The following is a 24,668-nucleotide window of genomic DNA, read 5'->3' as shown; positions in this document are numbered from 1 at the left end:
TTTGAGGTTCGCCGATGACATTGTAATTCTGTCAGAGACAGCAAGGGACTTGGAAGAGCAGTTGAACGGAATGGACAGTGTCTTGAAAGGAGGGAATTTGATTAGGAAATGAGACACTTAAAGTAGTAAAGGAGTTTTGCTATTTAGGGAGTAAAATAACTGATGATGGTCGAAGTAGAGAGGATATAAAATGTAGACTGGCAATGGCAAGGAAATCGTTTCTGAAGAAGAAAAATTTGTTAACATCGAGTATAGATTTAAGCGTCAGGAAGTCGTTTCTGAAAGTATTTGTATAGAGTGTAGTCATGTATGGAAGTGAAACATGGACGATAAATAGTTCGGACAGGAGGAGAATAGAAGCTTTCGATATGTGGTGCTACAGAAGAATGCTGAAGATTAGATGGGTAGATCACATAACTAATGAGGAGGTATTGAATAGAATTGGGGAGAAGAGGAGTTTGTGGCACAACTTGACGAGAAGAAGGGACCGGTTGGTAGGACATGTTCTGAGGCATCAAGGGATCACAAATTTAGCATTGGAGGGCAGCGTGGAGGGTAAAAGTCGTAGAGGGAGACCAAGAGATGAATACACTAAGCAGATTCAGAAGGATGTAGGTTGCAGTAGGTACTGGGAGATGAAGAAGCTTGCACAGGATAGAGTAGCATGGAGAGCTGCATCAAACCAGTCTCAGGACTGAAGACCACAACAGCAACAACAACAACAACAACATCATACTGTACGTAATTTTTCTGACTTCTATTAAATGTTTAGAGAAAGCCCTGGTTTCAATGCAGAGCCCCTCTGTTGTGATACAGACTATTCTTGAAAGATGGCACTAGCAGTTTTGTTGATCCTTCTCGCAACGATTTTGATGTAAACTTTGTAGGCTATATTGAGTAAGCTTATTCCTCTATCTTCTTCTCATTTTGAGAGGTTTCTTCTTCTTGAATATAGGGAGCATCACTGCCTGCTTCAACTGCAGTGGAATGTACTATTTATTTCTCCAACTCACGTTCTTAAATGTTGAAAATATTTTGATCATTTTATCTGGTAGGTGTTTAAGCAATTTACCGTTAATATTCTAGCTGTCTGAAGCTTTATTAAATTCATTTATTTATGTAAGTCATCAGTCTCCTGACTGATTTGATGCGGCCCGCCATGTCTTCCTCTCGTGTGCCAACCTTTTCATCTCTGAGTAGAAGTTGCACCCTACGTCCCCAATTATTTGCTGGATGTATTCCAATCTCTGTCTCCCTCTTAACTTTTTACCCTCTTCAGCCCTCTCTCTTCTACCTTTGAAGTTATCCCCTGATGCTGTAACTGATGTCCTACTATCCCGTCCCTTCTTCTTGTCAGTGTTTTCCATATTTTCCACTCCGCGCCGATTATGCGAAGAACCTCTCCATTCCTTACCTTATCAAGCCTCCTAATTTTCAACATTCTTCTGTAGCACCACATATCAAATACTTCGATTCTCCTCTGTTCCCGTTTTACCACAGTCCATGTCTCACTACCGTAGAATGCTGTGCTCCAAACGTACATTCTCAGAAATTTCGTCTGCAAGTTAAGATCTATGTTTGATACCACTAGACTTCTCTTGACCAGGAATGCCTTTTCTGCCAGTGCTAGCCTGCTTTTGATGTCCTTCTTGCTCCGTCCGTCATGGGTTATTTTGCTGCCTAGATAGCACAATTCCTTAACTTCGTGTACTCCGTGATCCCCAATTGTAATGTTAAGTTTCTCGCTGTTCTCATTTCTGCTACTTCTAATTATTTTGGTCTTTCTTCAGTTTACTTTCAATACGTATTCTGTACTCATTAGACTGTTCATTGCATTCAAAACATCTTGCAATTCTTCTTCAGATTTACTATCTATGGCAACGTCATCAGTGAATCTTCACATTGATATCCTTTCACCCTGAATCTTAATCCAACTACTGAAACTTTCTTTTATTTCTCTCACTGCTTTTTCGATGTATTGACTGAACACTAAATTTATTTCCTGTATTAAAGCTTGTACAACCTATTCCTGCTGTATGTTATCCTCTACAATCATCAGGAAAGACGAGACACATTTCCACCCTGAAAGACACTACATCGGTACCAGAGCACATCTAACATGGTATCGGGACATCTTAAAAGTCTGGTAACGATTCTTGACAGTAGAGAACAACAATGGTTAGCATACTGTAACGATTTGCGGGGGAAGAAGTTAGAGCAGATAGAGAAGAAAATGTTGTAGTGAGTAACATACAGCAGGACGAAGTTGTACAATAAAACAGTGTACTATTATGCCTCTAAATATTCTTTCTTGGGATTATTGTTAAAAGTACGGTCCCCGCTGCAACATATTTAGCGACGAACTGAAAAATGCATTTTGTCTCCCACGTCGTCTGCAAGTAAGAGGTCAGGTCACAATTTAGCATGAGTATTGCTTTTATCTATGAAATGACACAATTTCAGAGACTTTACTGGCCTTATACAGATACCATTTTATGTATATACACTGAAGCAGCGAATGAAAATTTGTACCCAGGCCGGGAATCGAACCTCTGTCTCCCGCTTACTAGGCAGTTGCGTTGTAATTGTGTCATTTCATTTGTGTAAGTACCCACACCTGGGTTTCAGGCTGGCTCCCCCATTTACTTCGAGGCTGAGGTGCTATTACAAAACATAGAGAGCCTCGGCAATTCTGTTCGTGTGTAAGGGGCAATGCAAAGTAGACTCTTATGGTACAGTGCGATATCGGGAACAACAGTACTACCAGCTGGGATGTTAAGAGGCAGTTTCTCTTCTTACAATTTGTGATAATTATGCTGATTCATATCATCGTGATAATCTCGGAATTTAGACTGCCAACCATAAACTAAGTATACTCCCACTGTGAAACTTATTGCTGCTCCAACATGGACAGCAATAGCTCGTTGGCCTGCACTGCTGTCAGTTATTACACCAGGAACATATTCATACAGCCAGCACTTTTTCATGGTGTTATGCGTATGCACCCAAGTTTTGTCTGTGAATACCATTGGTTTATTTGCCCCCTTTTATTATTTCTGATTGCTCTCCAGTATTCCACACGTCTTATTCCGCATGCTTTGCAGCAATGTCGAAAGGTTCTGTTAGGACAGTTCTCTTACTTTTACATTGTTTAAAAGGAAGTCCCACCTGTTTCAAGACATTCCGCAATGTTTCTCTTTCCCCCTGAAAATTTATCTCAGTTTTTGAAAATATAAACAGCTTTCGCAACATTGGGATTTCCTTCTTCTGCTCATTCCATTCCAGAAACATTCATCAAATAAATGTTATATCGAAGTGTTCTAGAGAAGCTATTTTTCTAGAACGCCTTTTGTTTGCTAGGAATTGTAACTGGCTCTAAGCACTAAGGGACTTAACATCTGATGTCATCAGTCCCTTAGACTTAGAACTACTTAAACCTAACTAACCTAAGGACATCACACACATCCATGCCCGAGGCAGGATTCGAACCTGCGACCGTAGCAGCCGCGTGGTTCTGGACTGAAGCACCTAGAACCGCTCAGCCACAGCGGCCGACGGAGTTGTAGCTACTTTCCCGGTTTCTTACGCTTTCCAAAAATCTATCAAAATCTATTTTACTGTTCTTTCTGACTTCTTACCACTTTTGCTGCCCACAAGATTGCTTTCTGTTGAGGTATCATTACAGAGCCTCCTCTTTTGCTTCTGGCGAAATTGTGCAATTCTGAATATATGCTCTTTTTCACCTGAATGTGTCCATCTTCGCGTCATCTTTCTCTGTTTCCCTTCCCAGGAGGGTTCTTGATTATGGGTAACACCACACTGCACTGCACTGCTTGCAATATTACACGATGATACGCTTATAACTGCTGTAACGTAATATTTGCGGCAGTTCCCAAAAGATGTTGCTTGACGATATTTAGTCTAATTTTAAATCACCAAGAACACACGCCAGTTGACCTGCTTAAGACTTCTTTATTGACGTTTTACGTAGCAGCTATCCCAGAATCATCACATCTTTGCTGCCAAAGAATAAACAAAGAAACAAAATTTAAAGATATTACATCGTGTTATCAGTAATGAAATATAACTATTAACGGTCTTGGCAACTTCAAAAATGGTTCAAATGGCTCTGAGCACCATGGGGCCGGCCGCGGTGGTCTAGCGGTTCTAGGCGCGCAGTCCGGAACCGCGCGACTGCTACGGTCGCAGGTTCGAATCCTGCCTCGGGCATGGATGTGTGTGATGTCCTTAGGTTAGTTAGGTTTAACTAGTTCTAAGTTCTAGGGGACTGATGACCTAAGATGTTAAGTCCCATAGTGCTCAGAGCCATTTGAACCATTTTTTTAGCACTATGGGACTTAACAGCTGAGGTCATCAGTCCCCTAGAACCTGCGACGTAGTGGTCGCGCGGTTTCAGGCTGAAGCGCCTAGAACCGCTCGGCCACCCCGGCCGGCCCTTGGCAACTTCATAAAATATAAAAATTCTATTTAGATTTCATTACTGTTGCCTTTACACTACTCCCCCACCAGTAACATGGTTACGAATTAATACATGGTGATGAAGGAATTTTCTTAAAAAAAAAAATCTGCACAATACTAACATAAAACAATAAAACAAACATATTGGAATGACAAAAGATATGATTCAAAATAATTACAAAAACTTTTTACAATGTCTGGTATGATATTTGATTAATTCTCCGCAGAGACAACTGCTCTAAGAATTGAGGTGGGAAATTTAAAATCCGTCCTGACTTTGATACTCTGATATTTGGAGATGGTTCCTCTGTGGGATGTTGTGATTCAGTATCCTTGGAAAAGTTTGGAAGTTCCTTCTTTAATTCCCATTTTTCTTGCAGGAGATAAGCTGGTTTAAGTCTGTCCACTGACACATTTATGTGTTTGCACTTCCTTTTAATAGCGAAATATTTTTCATGTCTTGAAATGACAGGAAAGGGACCATCATATGTAGGTTCAGATGGTTTTGTAACCCTGTCACATCTCAGGAAGACATGGGAACGGGTTTGCAGATCTTTTGGAACAAATACTGATCTTGATTTGCTTTGTGTAGGCCTACTAGGTTTCAGATGAAGCATTTGCTTTTGCAAATTAGATGCAAATGAATCAAGGTCAATCTTTGTAGTGGGCTCTTCAAAAAATTCACCAGGAAGTCTTATAGTTTTTCCATATACCATCTGTGCCATGGAGTGGTTCGATGTTTCTCGCACTGCAGTGCGCAACCCCAATAGAACAGTAGGCAGAATTTCTGTCCAATTAGAACTGTTATGGGCCTTGATTGCAGACTTCAGAGTTCTATGTAGTCGCTCAATTTTACCATTGCATTGAGGATGATATGGCGTTGTGTGCTGAATTTTCATTCCACATACTATGCCCAAATTATTAAACAACTGCGGTCGAAACTCTGTTCCTTGGTCAGTGATTACCTGTGATGGTACACCAAATCTTGCAAACCAGTGCTGGTAGAAGGCTGTTGCCACTTTTTCAGCTGAAATATCTTCAAGTGGTATGACTCCCATCCAAGATGTGAAACGGTCAATAGAAGTTAAACAATAAGTCATGCCATTGGAAGGAGGAAAGGGTCCGATGAGGTCAATGTGTACAACACTGAAACGTTCGTCAGGTTCTTCAAACTTCTCTAGCGGTGATTTTGTTTGGCGAGTGACCTTGGTTTTCTGACAACTGACACAGGATTTAGTCCACCTTTTCGAGTCCCTCGTCACTGACAATTAAAATGTTCCTTATAGAATCTGGAAGTTTTTCTAGCCAAAGTGTCTTTAGGACTTTTTCTGACACATCTACACCTGCCAAGGCCTGCATTTTGCGTAATAACTGACTAGGTTTTTGGTCTCCCAAATCAATTCCAGTAACTAATCTCTTAATACGCTTATCTTCACTTTCTTTGAAAATATTCAGTAGACATTCCTTAGCCAAAGAATATTTATTCGCATCTGTGCCGCAAATAATGTCCCAAATATTCTCGATGTATTTTGGTTCTAATTGTGACACTAGGTGGTTAAATTTACTTTCTTCTGTAACAATTTTGCAAATGCTGAACAGTGCTTCTGCTTGATAGAACCAAATTTCGGGTTTTTCACTCCAAAAAGGCGGAATTTTGATGCTAACCTTGTTTGCTTCCAGGATCTCCGGAAACACTCCCATTTCTCGTCATATCTTCTCACTATCACGTCGGGGTCACCAAATATAACTGCTGTAACGTAATATTTGCCGCAGTTCCCAAAAGAAGTTGCTTGACGATATTTAGTCTAATTTTAAATCACCAAGAACACACGCCACTTGGCCTCTTTAAGAATTTTTCATTGACTTTTTGCTTAGCAGCTATCCCAGAATCATCACATCTTTGCTACCAAAGAATAAACAAAAATTTTTTTAAAGATATTACATCATGTTATCAGTAATGAACTTTAACTATTAACGGTCTTGGCAACTTCATAAAGTATAAAAATTCTATTTAGATTTCATCACTGTTGCCTTTACACGCTGAGCCACTTGACAGCGGGCGCACTACTGAGCTGACAGCATTGACTTTGCGATGCATTTCCTTTACTCACCACTGAACTTGTTTACCATCTGTCACCACGTGTTCCCGTTAACGACCAAGGAAAGCAAAGTGCAATAATATCGTGGTCGGGTAGTATTAAGAAAAACTGATGTTAGTAACACCCCTGTTTTAGTGGTCATGTAAGGCTGTATTCAATGAACACTGCGGTAGGAGTACTGCTGGATCGTAACTAGTTCATACATAGCAGTTCACACTTTGCCCTCCCTATACACAGATTTAATAGTGCTGAATTAACTGCATTCTGGCGCTGTTATGTTTCCATGGTAACGTAGCTGGAGGCCTGCCATCTGTCGGCATACGCGGCAACTGCGTGGGACAGGTCATCGGCAGCTGCTGTGGTGGGGTACGCGCCGCTGATCCTTGGGTGGGGAGTAAGGATAAGTGGGTGGTGGGGATGGGGGGAGGGGAGGGGCTGAACTTTCCCTGCCAGCAGCCGCGAGTCCTGCGGCTCCACATTCCGCGACCGTCCGTCGGCCGTGCGGTGGTGTGACGTCGCAGGTTAAGTTCGCGTTATCAGCCTCCCGGTCTGTGCCGCGTCGCCGTTCGAATTTTTTTACCACTTGTTGGGTGGCGGTTGTTCCCAAGCCGGCGCCGAGTGTAGTGATCCAGTGCTGTTCAGTGTCTGTCCCGCATTTCTTCGCGCCCAGTGACTGGAAGCTGTATATATACATATCTCTCTGTCCCTTTGTTTTTGTTTTTCTCCACTTCCGTCGAGCGTAATCCGGCAGCGCAGGCTACGAAGCACACCTGCGGCTGGGAGCGAGCATCGGCTATCGGTGAGTGCAGTTAAAGCAGTACCTGTCTGATTACTTAGAGGAAAAGAGCTCTCGGTCGTCTCGCCTTTAATTGGAAGGATGCGAGCGCAGAGCTACCTGTAGCGTGACTGACGTGTTCTCGATGTGCCGTGGCCATGACGTGCTTCTCGGCTAACGGCTTTCAGGGCGACGGAAAACAGCCTACTGCTCCCTAGTAGTACCACACTGGGAAACGGAAAAGGAACAACGCAGAGTAGTGTGTGGCTTCAATAGTGCCTCGCAAGTACGGTAAAGATTTTTAGTGGCGGTCTCCGGTATACACGGCTCCAGATCCAACCACTGCATAGCTAAACGCGTCGGATGTTTATGCTCCACGTAGAGCTTTTTGCGCAACAAAATGTCGTAATGGTGTTCCGTAAATCAAAGTTAGGTTGTGACATTTTACACAGTTTTCACCGTCTGACATTTCACCTTACTGCGGCTGGGTAACGGAGCTGTAAATGCCAATGTATTGCATAAAACACTACAGCATGCTGTATTTACTTTTTGTGGGTTCGTTCGCTCATAAACTTTCAGTGCCCCGGACAGCATTTCTGATGAAGCAGCAACTAATTCTCCTCAATAAGCGATGCGCTATTATACATCTTCTATCAGTGCAGAAGAATGTTACTATTGAGCTGTGAACTTGTTTACAAACTTCATGAAAAAGTATAGCATTAAGATTATTCTCTATATTAACTGCTGTTTTATATAGCCAAAATTTTTGGCATGTATATTCGCGGACGAAAGAAGACAGACGTTGCAGCTATGGGCCATGACACCAGCAACTTCAAAAAATAAAGGAATAAGAAAAAAAAACATACGATGAAGTAATAGGGGTCATATGTTAGGTCCAAATAAGTATGAAATTTGTTGATTTACGAAGAGGATGTGTAGGTTGCTACATGGTTCCAATTATTCTACAAGTTGTAAAAAATCAAACTGCAAATGCAGAATTCTTGTGTGTGTTTATTTCTGTAAAATGCTGGGGTTCGTTGTCTTCGGAATAAAACAAATAGAAAGATTTTTCTGTAAGCGGACTAACGAAACTGAGTTTTTCTACTGCTCTTCCTTTTCCGTTGAATTACTGACAAAATTGAGCTGTTTGTGGTAAATTACTGGTGAATGACAACAAACAGCCTACGTCATTATACAATAACGTTATAGTGTCTTTCGTTTTAACTGCTGCATAAAGCGTTTTCTTTAGCTTTCTTTTGCTCTACCTATTATCCTAGAACACGTTTATTATGTGATCTGGGATATTGCTTACTAAAGCTTCATTTCCTAGTTTAAAGTCCCAAACAAGCAAATGTTTTCAACTACTTACTTTCCTTCCACGTCCTCGGATCTCAAACAAGACACCTATTCAGTCGTGGATGATTCGAAGTTGTAGCAGTATCTTATGCAGCTTATCCTATGCGTTTCAATAATTACTACTTTTTCTATCGGCACACTTTTTTCCTGATATAGTACGCCATAATACTACAAACTAGTGAAAGTCCATCTGGAAACCATAGATCGTAAATAACTGAACGATTGAGAAGCCGGCATTTGTCTTGTTATCCCGAACCTGCTGTGGAACTCTATGGAATGATTTTGCGGAACCGTAAATGTGAGGTCTTGGATTACAATTGAAAAGTCGACCCCCGCGTCAATAGAACGAAAGTGGTCTATTAAAACTGCCTGTTCGACATCCTTTAGGAATATGCTACTGAAGTTAGCGAATGTGTGTCAGAGAGTGCGCCTTATAACAACATAACAAACGCAATCTTCGTCACAGATAAAACAGAATACACTGTATCTATCCGTCTGTTTCCTTGATTACGAATCTGACTGCAAATACAGACGGTATAGGTTATGCAGTCCTGCAATTGCATATTTATCAACTAAATTCAAAACTATTTTTTATTATAACTGTTTCATTATTTATACGGAAAGAAACGAAATTAGTGCGTGACTGCTGTGCGTATTAATGTAAAAATAATTCAATGAAAACCGGTTTTGTAATTTTCTATAAACAATCGTGCAGGACGCATTGAAGCTCTATTTTCATGAGTATGCTGAACACAGCTATTAAGCATTTCAATAATGCTCTGGACAAACTGATGTTTATCTGTGCTTTCTCTTTCTCCAAGCATATTCGATACTGCTATTTCAATACACTAGCAATATTCCAGAAAAGACCGCAGAAAATCTTTGCAAGCAGATTGCTTCGAGGACGAGCTACAATTGGCCAGTACTTTATCCACGAGCTGGAATGCAATTCTGCGACGTAAACACAGAAAAAGAGTCAGAATCCTCTAAAGAGGTGCTTGCGCTAAAGCAGTTAACTAGTCCACCTTTTACGTGAATTCTCAGAACACTGCGCTTTACTTTAATGCTAACGAAGTGAGACTGTCATCGGCATGTAGTAAATGTTCTTGAACGTAGGCCAGGGAATGACGTGCACTTCCACGAGAGATACAGAAAGTCGACCGTATGTTACATATGTTACAAGATGTTATCGTGTGTGTTACGCAAGATGTGGCCTTGCTGGGCGTCATTCACTGCGGAGAAAGTGCTTGACAGTTGCCGAGACATTAGACATGTGGGGTTGGAGAGTATCAGCGTCTACTGTAAACACACTAATTGCACACTTTCGATTCTGATGCCTTCTCAAGACGTTACGTTCTTATCATCAAGTAATTTGCTATACATGTTGCAAGATCGCTGCAATTCAGAATCTAAAATCCCTATTTTGTGATTAAATCATTCTATCCGACACGATTACATCTTCCAGCACGTAATGAGACATTAAGAAACACACATAAAATTCTCAGCTTTAATTTTATCACACTTAACAATTCCATAAGTTGTTTGAAGTTCTTACAAATGAAATAGAACTCAAGCTGTGACTTACGTTTTAACAATTTCATATTAATTATTACAGGATTTTGTTGTGCATAATAATAAGCAGCCAACTTGGCCAGAATTAGCTCAACATTTTTCTTTAAGAATGACTTTGATACGTGTTTCGTCATGATAATATGACTTTTTAGACTGTGTGTTTGTATCCAGAAAACTGAAATCGGAAAAATTTTAGTTCTTGATTGATCTGATAGTTTATCACCGTATGTCGCCTAGCATGGGTTTGCTCTGAGAATAAAAATTGTGGGATGGCCGTGACAGAACAGTCGCATCCTCAAGGAAGTTGAAGAAATGTTTACATCATAATTCGAAGTGACAATACATTTTGCTGAAGAGAAGTTGTAACTTCCTGTCGTTTATTGCTCCGGTCAGACATAAACATAAATACAGCGAAAAGAAAATATAAAAAGTGCCGATACTATTCAAATGAAAACAGTCTTCGGACGTTACTGGTCCTCTTGCATTTTGTATTAGTGAATTCCAGTAAGTGGATAACTCTGAAAGCTGTAGATACGGAAATAATAACCAGAATACCCAAGTTCTTGTGTTTTTATGTGTCTGAAGATGATAGCTTGTTCTTCTGAAATGTGAGAGTTTTAATGTGACTAACCGTATAAATGTGATTTAGTCGAATTATTCTCTTAAGCTGTCGAATTACGAACGCGACATCGCCTCTGTCGATCTGTTGATAAAGTACACGTGCAGTAAAACAAATGGCTCATGAATAAAGCTGGATTGTGATACCAGTGTAACGAAAGTAAAGAGATTAAACTGGTGTAACGTACTTCACAGATTAAACTGGTGTAACGCACTTTTTAATATGCTACTTTCTGCTACTTATTGCCCCGTCTAAGTTGAATATCTTTTTAAATGATCGTTTTGTAAGACTTTTTTGCATAAATTCTATCTGTGATCTAGAAATCTTGAATGGCAGCGTTGCTCACCACAACTTCGACATTTGCTGAACCGTAACTTCTGTGGTGATAAACCGGCATTTCCGTACCGAAAAACAATCACTCTTTATGGCCATTGGCTCAAACATGCTCACAATACCTTAATTTGTAAAGCACCATCACCTAAATATAATCTGAAATAAAGGCAATATGTACCGAATCTAAAGTAGTCAGTTTACACTGCAATGTTTTAAAAGCGCTATTTTAACGTGGATATGAACCATTTTCTCTAACCACTCTGGGAAAAAAATAGTACTTCAATCGTGGATGTTAACTTTAACATGTGCATCAACTTCGTTGCACGTTAACCAGTCACTTCAAAACGTTGATCGTTACAAAAGTCAGGAACATTAAGTAACCCGTGAGGCATGAAATAAATTTTTTACGATCATTTAACTTAGTACAGCTGGATGTTTCAGTGGATAAGTACACAACTAAGGATCCAAACGTCAAGGTTTCGATGTCTGGCAGTCCTGAAACTTTTATCTCTGTTATCATTTCCATCACGTCTCGCATTGTTTCTTGATGTGGAAATGCTGAGTTGCACCGAGGTCTGGAGCCCACTGTGAACTGTAGATTCCACTATAACTGGCTGGGTAAGTCAAGGATAGAAGAACGCAACGGAGCCGGCCGCAGTGGGCGAGCGGTTCTAGGCGCTTCAGTCCGGAACCACGCGGCTACTACGGTCGCAGGTTTGAATCCTGCCTCAGGCATGGATGTGTGTGATGTCCTTGGCTTAGTTAGGTTTAAGTAGTTCTAAGTTTAGGGGACTGATGACCTCAGCTGTTAAGTCCCATAGTGCTTAGAGCCATTTGAACCATTTTTTGAAAGCAACAGATTGCCATTTCCAATAGAACCATGCCTAGTAAAGCAACTATGACGTTCAAACCAACCACTGGGCCGATGACAACGTTACCTTTAAGGTCTCTGCAAACGATAAAATGAGTCTGTGAAATGCGCTGTTTCGCTGTTTCCTTTCCAAGTGCTTGTCAAACGAGTGCACGGTTATAAAAACAAAATTTGTCAAATTTCATCTCATTCTTAAAGTAGCTGTCAAGCCGTGCATATCATGTTGTTGTTGTTGTGGTCTTCAGTCCTGAGACTAGTTTGATGCAGCTCTCCATGCTACTCTATCCTGTGCAAGCTTTTTCATCTCCCAGTACCTACTGCAACCTACATCCTTCTGAATCTGCTTAGTGTATTCATCTCTTGGTCTCCCTCTACGATTTTTACCCTCCACGCTGCCCTCCAATACTAAATTGGTGATCCCTTGATGCCTCAGAACATGTCCTACCAACCGATCCCTTCTTCTGGTCAAGTTGTGCCACAAACTTCTCTTCTCCCCAATCCTATTCAATACTTCCTCATTAGTTATGTGATCTACCCATCTAATCTTCAGCATTCTTCTGTAGCACCACATTTCGAAAGCTTCTATTCTCTTCTTGTCCAAACTATTTATCGTATCATATCGAGAAGTATTTGACAGGAGTGGAGATGGCTACCAAGGCAGGCAAAGCATTTCTTGCTCTGGCTTCAGCGCTGTGAGTAAAGAAGAAAAAGAAAGTAAGATGCTGGTCTATGGATTGGTTGAAATCTCTTCTCTATATACGCAAACTGAAGTCACTTTCTCGCATCTTTCTTTATATCCAGGCTAATGTCAGGAGCTCTGGAATTTTGATCCGGTTTTGACTGATAGGTGCACTAACTCATACTGTCTGAAGTACGATGAATTAAAGTTAAATTGTGAAAACGATGCCAATGCCACCTGGTGAAGATCTGCCAAAACTCAAGAGAGCAGCAGTATTGCGAGTATACAGCAAGTGGGATGCAATTTAACATCTGGTGCGGTCGTCTAGCGGTAGAGCTCACGGCTGGTAACCGAAAGGTTGTGAGGTCCAATCCTGGCTGGGTCACCTACTTTCACTCTGCCTTTTAACCTGGCATTCACCTTTTCACCTCTCAATGATACAGAAATACGTATTTCGAAATAGGACGGATTTTCAGACTTTCAGTTTCTGCTTCCCTCACATTAATCACATTTCATCCTTCATATTCTCCAACCAATGAGCAGTGAGTAACTTTGAAGTATCGTAATGAAAAGTCTAGTAACGAAAAGATAGCCACCTGCTAGGTAATCTTCTCTGCAATCGTTTCAGAACAGGCGAATCCAAAATAGTGCTGCAGCAACTTTGCTTTGTTTACGTATAGTACGTACTTTCATCTGAGCAGCAAAAGATTCAAGTTTTAGCTTTCTGCCCCCTTTGAATGAAACTTACATTTGGCTACTATTCTCCGAGCGGCATTGCGAAGAAGTCTGGAATAAAGAGTTCACGACAAAAAGTCTCAACAATTCTTCCCAGTGCGTACTAAGCTTCTCCAAGAGGAGTGCTGTGACACGAGCTAAACGTTAACATCATGCGTGTCTTTTATTTGTGCCACCTCAGCCAGTCTCCGCTACGTACTGAGTCACTCACAGACACACACACGTCCATGATTCGCATACAATATTTACATTGGTTGTATTCATATAACTTCATCACGATGAGCTACGATCGTTGCCATGACGTCACTCCAAACGCCAATTTAATGTGCAACACTAAAAGTCATGCCGTCAGGCAACTTTCCTGCTGAGCGCTGCTTACAACGTGTGAGTTATGTGACAGTGATGATATTCAGTTACATAACGTTGTTCTCTGAAATTTATTCATAACTCTACCCACTGGCCGGCAGATAAAACAACGCTGTGCTACACTAATCGTCTGGCCGTTGATAATGCAGCCCGTGTGAAGCCGGACTGAGCTACTAGTTGAGAGGTAAATGAAAATGAAAATCTGCCAAAGGAAAAATTGCACTTAGAACCTGATGATTACATTAACTATCTCCCAATGGGCAATAACACTTTTAATGACTTATTCGCGTTATTTCACACTTACATTGGAAAAGAAGACATAATTATGCGAAAATACAGAGGGGTCCAAAAAAAATATATCCACTGTTTAGAAGTCCATAACTGGCAAACTAATTGATGGAGTTGTCTCATCTTTGGTAGTGTAATAGTTTGAAATTCCAGCAATCGCCAGACAAGCGTTGTATTGCGTTGATCTGTTTTGTCAAATGATAGTCGCTAGAGAGTCAGTATTTTGTTCTTAGTTGCACCTAGTTACTCGAGTAAACATGGCTGGCGCAAGGCTTACATTCGATGAAAGGAAGTTAGTTCTGAAGTGGTATTTTAAGTACGAAAACATTAATGAGGTTCAACTCCAATGGCGAAATGAGTATCAGACAGAGCCACCGACACGTTTAACGATACGTCACATTCGAGAAAAATTTGAACCCGAAGGCTGTGTTAAAGATGTACACAAACAACGATCTGGATGACCTGTAACAGTAACAAGTCAAGGTAATGCCCGTCGCGTGTTACAACAATTCGCTCGCTCACCAGAGAAGTCTGTGAGACAGTGCGCCCGTTAAACTGGAGTGAGTCGCTCAAGTGTTCGACGAATTTTGAAGAGAGCAAAGTGGAAGTGCTACAACGCAATGAACGAGGTCGACCCAGATCGTAGAATGGAGTACTGCGAGTGGTTTACTTAACATGGTGCGCAATGACGAGGAGTTTGCAGAGATGATTGTGTGGTCTGATGAGGCACAGTTCAAACTCAATGGTACGGTAAATAGCCACAATTGCATCTACTGGGCCGCCGAAAATCCGAAAATCCATGTAGACAAAGCCGTGAATTTGCCAGGAGTAAATGTGTGGTGTGGGTTGTCTTAGGGGGCTTGATTAGGCCATTCTTCGACGGCACAGTTACCGGTGAGGTGTACCTTCAGAAGCTTCAGACATCCATTTTACCTGCCATCTGAGACTTGTATGGAGACGGAAGAGTTTACTTTCAACAAGATGGTGCCCCAGCCCACTACCAAAATCGTGTTAGGGCGTATCTCGACAAAAATCTACCAGGAAGATGGATAGGCCGTAGAGGTGCTGTGGAGTATCTCCACCACGTTACCCAGACCTAAATCCTCTGGATTTTTACCTGTGGGGAACACTAAAGGTCGTCGTTTATCGACAAAAGCCACGCACATTGGATGAACTTCGAGAATCCATTGTACATTCATGTGCAAATATCCAGCTGAACACGTGCAGTCAGTAGTTCGTGCTGCAGTTCGGCGGCATCGTTTGTGTGTAGATGTTAATGGTGACCATGTCGAATACCTATAGTGATATCTTTAAGTTGGACTTTAAGCTACACTTTTACCAAAAATGAGACAACTCCGTCAATTAGTTTGCAAGCTATGGACTTTTAAATAGTGGATACATTTTTTTGGACCCCTCTGTATATTCTTTTACGTATCACAGCCTGGAAACATATATGGACCCTCTAAAATCTCCTGTATTTTTCGGTATATAGGAGAAAAATAATTTGCAGATGGAAACCTGTGTCTGAAACGGTCATCCACCAAGGCAACAGAGCACTGCACTCGTAGGAGACAAGGCCTGGCTATGAAGCAGATAGCTCCATTTTCTCCACTGCCGATCGTGGAAATCGGTCGTGTTCACTGAAAAACAAACGACATTGCGAGACGTTCCGCCTACGGTCTGTTAGTGTGTGAAGTCACTTTTGCCGCCGAAGGGGTTGCCTAGTGACAGGCGATGGTGCCTATGATTTCGATGCTCTGTGGTGTCGTTTCCAGACATGGGTTCCTCTACTCACCCTGTACTGCCCCTCGACGTCTTTCGCAATATTTCTGGGACACCCTACATATGACTGGGAAATCTGCGACAACTCTACCATTTTGATAACTGTCAGTGCTCGTTTGATTTTTATCCTCGATCGGTATTTCCAAAATTGTAGAAATTCACAACACAGTAGGGTAAATTGTTGGTAGGGTAATTCTAAAAACCTTTTCTCACTAGACATCAACATAAAAGAAGTCCACCTTTCTGTGAAACTGTCCGTCAAACGCGTGAAATCCAGTCTACGTTTGACAAACACATCATACAAAGCCGTACACCGCCAAATAATTTAACCAACAAGTGAAGTTTGACAAATCGTTTGATTACTTGCAGGTGTTTTAATCTAACGTCTACTAAAGTGTGTTCATTTGGCACTGTGCCTTAATTCTTTCGTGGCTGTAACTATATCCATGTTTAATTTATTATTTTGTCATTCGAAACTTTATTATAGTATCATGCATGATTAGGCTCGCGAGGTTGGACAGTTGTACCGAGGAGTAAGCTTTCCAGACGCCAATTTTAAAAACTGGAGTTTTCATGCATGATTAGGCTCGCGAGGTTGGACAGTTGTACCGAGGAGTAAGCTTTCCAGACGCCAATTTTAAAAACTGGAGACCGAGTATCGCATCCAGTGGTATGTTTTGCAGGTTGACTTATACTGCTTCATCATGACACGCCAAACGTCGCAGCAGCACATGAAGTGCCTTTTCACGGTTCCTACACAGCGGAAGCGTAACAGTAAATCTCAGTTCTTTTAGGAGTGCGGTGAATGCAACGGGCGACCGACATTCCTTCCGCGCGTTAGTTTCTGACCTCAGCCGACAGTTATTTGACAGGAACACGGCCGCGGCGCGGCGAGTTATTAAGGCGAGATTTACGGGCCATTGTGGCGTCGAACTCAGGATGCATTGCTGCGGAGGCGTCGGGCACAACACAGTGCCTAATGGGCAACCAGTGAATGGACGAAGCATGAATGAGTGTGGGCTTCGGCTTGTCGGCGGGAAGTATGCGAAGCACTTTATACGTGACAGCGATTAGTTAGGTATATGTACCGTAGACCACTTGAGCGACAACATATGAGGCAAGTCACTTTAAAGGCTTTTATCATAATTCTGTTTTATACGAAGATTACATTGCGTATATTTTGAGGTGAGTAAGCCGAACAGTGAAACTACAACAAGCATGCATGTTATTTTTTGTACACCCTATATACTGTACAATGTGTTCGGAAAATATTCATCCTATTTAACAAGACTGCATCTTTTACTTGGACGAAAGTAGAGACTTGAGGTGAATTTTAACTTATGCAACGAAACTAAAAGTTTACCTTGGACCCAGTTGTAAGTTTCCGGTTCTTCTGGTTCCCTGTAAAGGGTCTCTCTGGCGGAGCTAGCTCGCCTACAGTAACTACCTATGTGGATACGTTGAAGAAATGGCTTTTTTCCATAATTGCAAGAATATATCGAAGACTTTTTTTTCAAGAAGACTGAACATCAACATGGCATTTGCGTGTAGAACATGTCTTAACAACTCTGACTCTTTAAAGAATAAGACTCACATCTACAAAACAGCTTCAGACATCTGATTACTTTACAAATGAGTAAGTATTTGACGTTAAGCTGTAAACGAGAAAAACTTAAAACAGTGTTTGAAGTTATATTGAAAGCTTGTTGGAAGCCTCTAAGTAATTATCAAGCACCAGATGAATACAGTCTGGGTAATTCGCACTCCATTTTCAGCAAAAACTACGAGGGCTATTCGGAAAGTAAGGAACGATAGGTGCCGAAATGGAAACCACAGTGAAAATCAAATCTGTTTTATTTGCAACAGTTAGCTACAACTTTCAGCTACTTCTCTCCATAGTCTCCGGACCGACTTAGACGTCTGTCGTAGCGTTGTACCAACTTTCCAATACCCTGGTTGTAGAAGGCAGCCTCCAGTGCTTTCCGCCAATTTTCTACGCTGGCCTACAGCTCGTTGTCTGTGCCAAAATGTTGTCCTCATAGCCAGCGGTTCATGTGAGCAGAGATGAAATTCAGAGGGAGACAATTACGGGCTATATTGTGGGCAATGAAACATTTCTATTTTGAAACGGTGCAGGAGCATCTTCACTGCCCCCCGCAGAATGCAGCTGAGAATTGTCTTGAAGAAGAAAACGCACGACAGTTATGTAATGTTGGCTGCATAGCTTCAGGCGAAATTTCTCACCAAGCCCTCGTGCTTGGCGGGAGACATTATTCTTCTAGGTATCTTTATGTGCTCCCAGTGTGCTCAGAACTAAAAAGAACGATCTAACGCGATCGATGGACGTACTAGAGACACTGCCCAACACACCTGTGCAAAACTTCATCAGATTTTCACTGTGGTTTGCATTGCGCGACCTATCGTTCCCTACTTTCCGAATAACCCTCGTAATTTTCACAAATCACATTGTTTATGACGTCATATCTCCTGAACTATGGACTGTACAATTTTACAATTTTGCTGGTGCATTCAGTGGTGATCACTATTCAGTCGCATTAATGTGACCACCTGTAAACCCATGAGTAACCATTTTTCGCAGCGCAGACCCCTGCGACAAGTGCAGGACGAGAGTCATTGAGGTTTTGTAAAGTGTCGACTGACATCTGGAACCATGCCGACTCAAGTGCCATAGCAAGCTGCGTTAAGTTTCTCGGTTGACTATGCAAGGCGCCAATAGCCTAACCGAGGTGGTCCCACAAGTTTGCGGCTGTGATTTAATACGAGTGTGGTGGCCAGGGGTGTAAGGTAAATTCATCCTGGTGCGGTTCAAACCACGTACGTATACTGCGAGCTGCATGTCACGTAGCCGGCCGGTGTGGCCGAGCGGTCCTAGGCGCTTCAGTCTGGAACCGTGCGACCGCTACGGTCGCAGGTTCGAATCCTGCCTCGGGCATGGATGTGTGTGATGTCCTTAGGTTAGTTAGGTTTAAGTAGTTCTACGTTCTAGGGGACTGATGACCTTAGATGTTAAGTCCCATAGTGCTCAGAGCCATTTGAACCATTTTTTGCATGTCACGTAGAATTGCCTTCGCAGTAGATTCCATCGTGCCAAGGAAAAACCAAACTGCGTGTGGGATTGGACATGGTCCACAGAATAGATGCGGTACTTGTGTTGATGCATTGTACCTTCCAGAATGACAAGATCATCCAGGAAATGCCACGAAAACAATCAAATGGTTGAAATGGCTCTGAGCAGTATGGGACTTAACATCTGAGGTCATCAGTCCCCTAGAACTTAGAACTACGTAAACCTAACTAACCTAAGGACATCACACACATCCATGCCCGAGGCAGGATTCGAACCTGCGACCGTAGCAGTCGCGCGGTTCCGGACTGAGCGCCTAGAACCGCACGGCCACCGCGACCGGTGAAAACAATCCCAAGACCATAACGCTCCGATGGCTGTTGCAGAATGTTTCTTTCCAGACTTTTCACGCCGTACAAACGAACAGTCATCTGTTCAATGGAGTCTAAAACGTGATTCGTCTGAAAAAGGCCACCTGTCGGCACTCAGTGGACGTCCAGACGCGTTACTGGAGTGCAAATTCCAGCCTTCGTCGCCGTGAGCAGCAGTCAGCATAAGTGTATGAACCAGATGCCTGCAGCAGAGGCGCATACTCGGGAACGGTCGTTGGGGAGACGCTGTTGGTAGTTCGTTGGTTCATTTGGGCGATCAGCTGCTCAACACTTGCCCGTACACGTCTCCGCTGCCGTTGTTCACCCTGCCATCTACACTCCGTGCTGCACCACACTTGCCTCAGCATTGATTTTGGATTTCGTCATATTGCCATTCACGGTATACAGTACTTTAAACACGACGGAAAGCGAGTAGTTTACAAACTTAGCCATTTCGGATATGCTTCTACCCTTGGCCCGAAAACCAGTGCTCAAGCTTTTTGAAAGTCAGATAAATCACTCCGTTTCCGTGTTACTACTACGACTACACCGTTTTCTGCGTTTCCTCGAAACGTTTTGTATACCTTCCACCTGCCATAGTGAGTGGTTACTGCATGTCGACGGCGAACATAGGCGGTAGTCACATTAATGTGATTGACCCATGTGTGTAGATACTGTCCGAAAAGTGTGTTGCGAATAGAGTTGGTGCAAAGAAAAAATAAATTAAAACGTCATAACTGAAACTGAAATTTTACTGCATCAACAGCTAAAATGTAGTAAGCGGCAAACTCTTTTCCGATTCATCATTTTTGCGGATTGTCAGCGGTGAATTGTGTGTAATGTTTTTTGGATAACGCCAAGAGCTTTTATTATCGAATACCGTATGAATATAGTCTGGATAATTTGCACATTGTCAGTTACGCAGCCTCGAGACAGGCCTGTGCATCAGGTTAGCCGTTTAGTAAAATGGATGAGCTACCCCGATGATGGATCAGCCGGAGCGGGCGTAAGGATCTCGCAGTGAACTACTGGCTCGTCTCAGCTCACACCAACTCATATTTTTTTTGTAAGGGTGTGTGAAATTGTCTATCTCTGTGCCTCCTCTTCCAACAGCTTTAGGTGATTACTGTTAAATGTGCGGTGTCTGTTCTTTCGAACATGTCAGACATACACCGAAGAGCCAAAGAAACTCGTACACCTGCACAATACCATATAGGACCCCCGCGAGTATGCAGAAGTGCCGGAACACGACGTGGCATGGACTCGACTAATGTCTGAAGTAGTGCTGGAGGGAAGTGACACCGTGAATCCTTAAAGGGCTGTCACTAAATTCGTGAGATACGAGGGGGTGGAGATCTCTTCCGAACAGTACTTTCCAGGGCATCCCAGATATGTCCAATAATGTTCACGTCTGGGGAGTTTGGTGGCCAGTGGAAGTGTTTAAACTCACAAGAGTATTCCTGAAGCCAGTCCGTAGCAGTTTTGGACGTGTGGGGTGTCGCATTGTCCTGCTATAATTTCCGAAATACGTCGAATGCACAATGGAGACGAATGAATGCAGGTGACAGACAGGATGTTTACGTACGTGTCACATGTCAGAGTCGTATCTAGATGCATCAGGGGTCTCGTATCACTTCCACTGCACGTCCCCCACACCGATACAGAGCCTCCACCAGCTTGAACAGTCTCCTGCTGACCAATGGATTCATGAGGTTGTTTCCACACCCTTAGACGTCCATCCGTTTGACACAATTTGAAACTAGACTCGTTTGACTAGACAACATGTTTCTAGTCATCAACAGTCCAATTCAGTGTTGACGGGATCAGGCGAGGCGTAAGGCTTCGTGTCTTGCAGTCATCAAGGGTACACGAGATGGCCTTCGGCTCCGAAAGCACATATCGTCGATGTTTCGTTGAATGGTTCATACGCTAACACTTGTAGATGGCCCGGTACTGAAATCTGCAGAAGTTTGCCACGTTGAACGATTCTCTTCGGTCGTCGTTGGTCCCGTTCTTTCAGGGCCCTTTTCCGGCCGCAGCCATATCGGAGATTTAATGTCTTACCGGATTTATGATATTCACGGTGCACTCGTCAAATGGTCGTACGGGAAAAGTTCCACTACATCGCTACCTCAGAGATGCTGGGTCCCATCGCACGTGCGCCGACTATAACACCAAGTGCAAACTCACTTAAATTTTGACAAACTGCATCAACAGTGTGGCCGCGCCCAAGTTCTGATCTCTTGTGCGGGAGAGGGGGGGGGGGGGGGGGGAGGGGGCATACAGAAGCAAGTTGTAAATTTCAATTTGAAGAGAAGCGCGCTTGGATAGCCGAAGCGCTTAAGGCAAGCTCTCGCGTGAAACAGGAAATCCGGTTTCAGGTCCCGGTCCGGCGTAAATTTTCACTCCTTGCCGTTGGAATATTCCAGTGTCCTCCTGTGGCTGTCCTCGGTATTTCTCTTTCATCGAGTTTGGGTGCAATATGCCATCGCTCAACAAAAGCAGTGAATGTATACAAGATTGAGTAACAAGAATGAGATTTTTACTCTGCAGTGGAGTGTGCGCTGATATGAAACTTCCTGGCAGATTAAAACTGTGTGCCAGGCCGACACTCGAACTCGGGACCTTTGCCTTTCGCGGGCAAGTGCTCTACCATCTGAGCTATCCAAGCATGAGTCGCCCCGTCCTCACAGCTTTACTTCTGCCAGTACCTCGTCTCCTATTCCAAACTTTACAGAAGCTCTCCTGCGAACCTTGCAGAACGAGCACTCCTGAAAGAAAAGATATTGCGGAGACATGGCTTAGTCACAGCCTGGGGGATGTTTCCAGAATGAGAAACTGGCAGAAGTAAAGCTGTGAGGGGTAGGGGGGGGGGGGGCGTGAGTCGTGCTTGGGTAGCTCAGATGGTAGAGCGCTTGCCCGTGAAAGGCAAAGGTCCCTAGTTCGAGTCTCGGCCTGGCACACAGTTTTAATGTGCCAGGAAGTTTCAAGATTGCGAAAGTATGGGACGAGGCTGACTACCATCTGGATGTTTCAAAATTCAAATGGTTCAAATGGCTCTGAACACTATGGGACTCAACATCTATGGTCATCAGTCCCTTAGAACTTAGAACTACTTAAACCTAACTAACCTAAGGACAGCACACAACACCCAGCCATCACGAGGCACAGAAAATCCCTGACCCCGCCGGGAATCGAACCCGGGAACCCGGGGGTGGGAAGCGAGAACGCTACCGCACGACCACGAGATGCGGGCCATCTGGATGTTTGTCTAGCATCTGGTGGAAGGCACATTGAACATCTGTGAAAGGAGAATGCCAAATCTTGTTGTAACTGTAATAACAAGAATTACCCCAATAATGTAGGCATGCACGTAGAACATTTATATCCCTGTGAAATCGGATAATCCTTTGCAAAAAAAAAAACTTACTAGCCTTATGCATAAGTTAAAATTTATACCAAATTTCTATCTTCTTCGTGTGAAAGATCTAGTCTTGTGATATCAGACGGATGTTTAGCAAACACCCTGGTGCTACAAATGTCTAAATAAAAATTAGCGTATGTGACGGTAAGAGGTGTCAAACAGATATTAAGTGTAGCTTTTCCAGCCAGCAAGCCACTGCAGAATCTTCACGGGACGCACTTTAGTTGTCAGTTGGTGAGTCAAGCAAAATGTAAAGGAAATGCGAGCAGTTAAATAACTGTTTCGGGTAAGACTGTCGCAGCTGACTATGTAGTGTGAGAACAGCTGCAGACCCTCAGCGCCCCACAGTCCACGTATGCTCTCCCAGTGTGGAGAACGAGGCGCGTAACATGATGCAGCTGTGGGCGGCCGTCTCGTCTTTTTCTGGTGTAACCCGGAACCTCCGCGGTTGAGTTTTTCTGGAGCGCGGGGCTGCGGATAATGAGAGAAACGGCGCGGCTGGGACCGCCACTTTCAGCCGATCACTGGTGGGAGGGGGGGAGAGGGGGGGGGGGGGTGCGTCGAAGATCGGGCAAGCGAAAGTGGCTGCCGCAGGAAGCACTCGTAACCCGCAGAGGCGACGTCGCTTTGTTCCGGACGCTGACAGTGCAGACGCGCGCTCGCTACCTCCGCCTGAGTGACGTCATCGCACTCTTTTTCCTGCCGTCCGGAAGTGTCTCGTACAGACTGCGATGTTACGCTGCTAACTAATAATGAAATCCAGTAACGGAAAGAGAAAATGTACCGAGAAACCGCCAGTAACGGCGTGTTATTTACTGCTGCACTGCTGTGCAGAACTCAAGGGCGAAAGTAACTTATGCATGATGTCAGTGCCCAGTAACAAAGCTCGATGAAATGGGACCCTACACAAAAAGAACTTCTACAGTATAGTGGGGCAGCTAACTGAAAGAAATATGCGCTGAGATGAATAGCTAGCTGCTGTGTAGAAGGGCCTCGTCTTTTGTGTACATGATGTTTTGTTGCCTGGGTGGATCACTGTTTAGGACATGGTTTACATCTGCAATTTATTTTTTGGCCTGGAACTCTCTAACATCTCCAGTGTTATCAGTAATACAGCAGAAAAATAGACTGTGATAGAAACCCAAGTCCAGAAGCGTCATCCACCAACGCTTTCGCAGGAGACAAAGCCATTCTACACGGCAGTTAGCTCGATCTTCTCCAATGGCGATCATGGCAATCAGTCGCGATCATCGAATAACAAACAACATTGTGAGGTGTTTCGCCTACGGTCCGTCAGCGACAAAGTCAGTTTTGGTGCGAAAGGGCTGGTCTATTCTAAGGGCAGGCTCCAGCCCCTGTAACTTCGAAGCTCTGTGGTGTCGTTGGATGACATACCTGTCCTCGCTTTGTTCCTCAAGACGCTTTCTACAACCGCTTAAGGTTTGTCGCAAAATTTCCAGAACACCCTGTGCATATCTCTTTTTTTTTATAAGGAGATAACCTTTCGAAATGTGGTACTACAGAAGAATGCTGAAGATCAGATGGGTAGATCACGTAACTAATGAGGAGGTACTGAACAGAATTGAGGAGAAGAGGAATTTGTGGCACAACTTGACTAGAAGAAGGGATCGGTTAGTAGGACACGTTCTGAGGCTTCAAGGGATCACCAATTTAGAATTGAAGGGAAGCGTGGAGGGTAAAAATCGTAGAGGGAGACCAAGTGATGAATACACCAAGCAGATTCAGAAGGATGTAGGTTGCAGTAGTTCCTTGGAGATGAAGAAGCTTGCACAGGATAGAGTAACATGGAGAGCCGCATCAAACCAGTCTCTGG

The 24,668-nt window shown here is 43.2% G+C and overlaps 1 protein-coding gene across 1 annotated transcript; it reads right to left on the bottom strand.

Moving 5' to 3' along the window:
* Positions 1 to 5,712: 5,712 nt before the first annotated feature.
* LOC124623041 lies at positions 5,713 to 6,180 on the bottom strand. Its single transcript, XM_047148834.1, has one exon. It carries the CDS (start codon positions 6,178 to 6,180, stop codon positions 5,713 to 5,715), a length of 468 nt encoding a protein of 155 aa, XP_047004790.1.
* Positions 6,181 to 24,668: the final 18,488 nt, after the last annotated feature.

The sequence above is a fragment of the Schistocerca americana genome, chromosome 7, assembly GCF_021461395.2.
Source record: "Schistocerca americana isolate TAMUIC-IGC-003095 chromosome 7, iqSchAmer2.1, whole genome shotgun sequence".
Lineage (NCBI taxonomy): Eukaryota > Metazoa > Arthropoda > Insecta > Orthoptera > Acrididae > Schistocerca > Schistocerca americana.
This window is presented reverse-complemented; position numbering and strand designations above follow the sequence as displayed.

Bases quoted from the DNA above. Each gene is read 5' to 3' on its own strand.
- LOC124623041 (XM_047148834.1), bottom strand. From the start codon at position 6,180: ATGGGAGTGTTTCCGGAGATCCTGGAAGCAAACAAGGTTAGCATCAAA.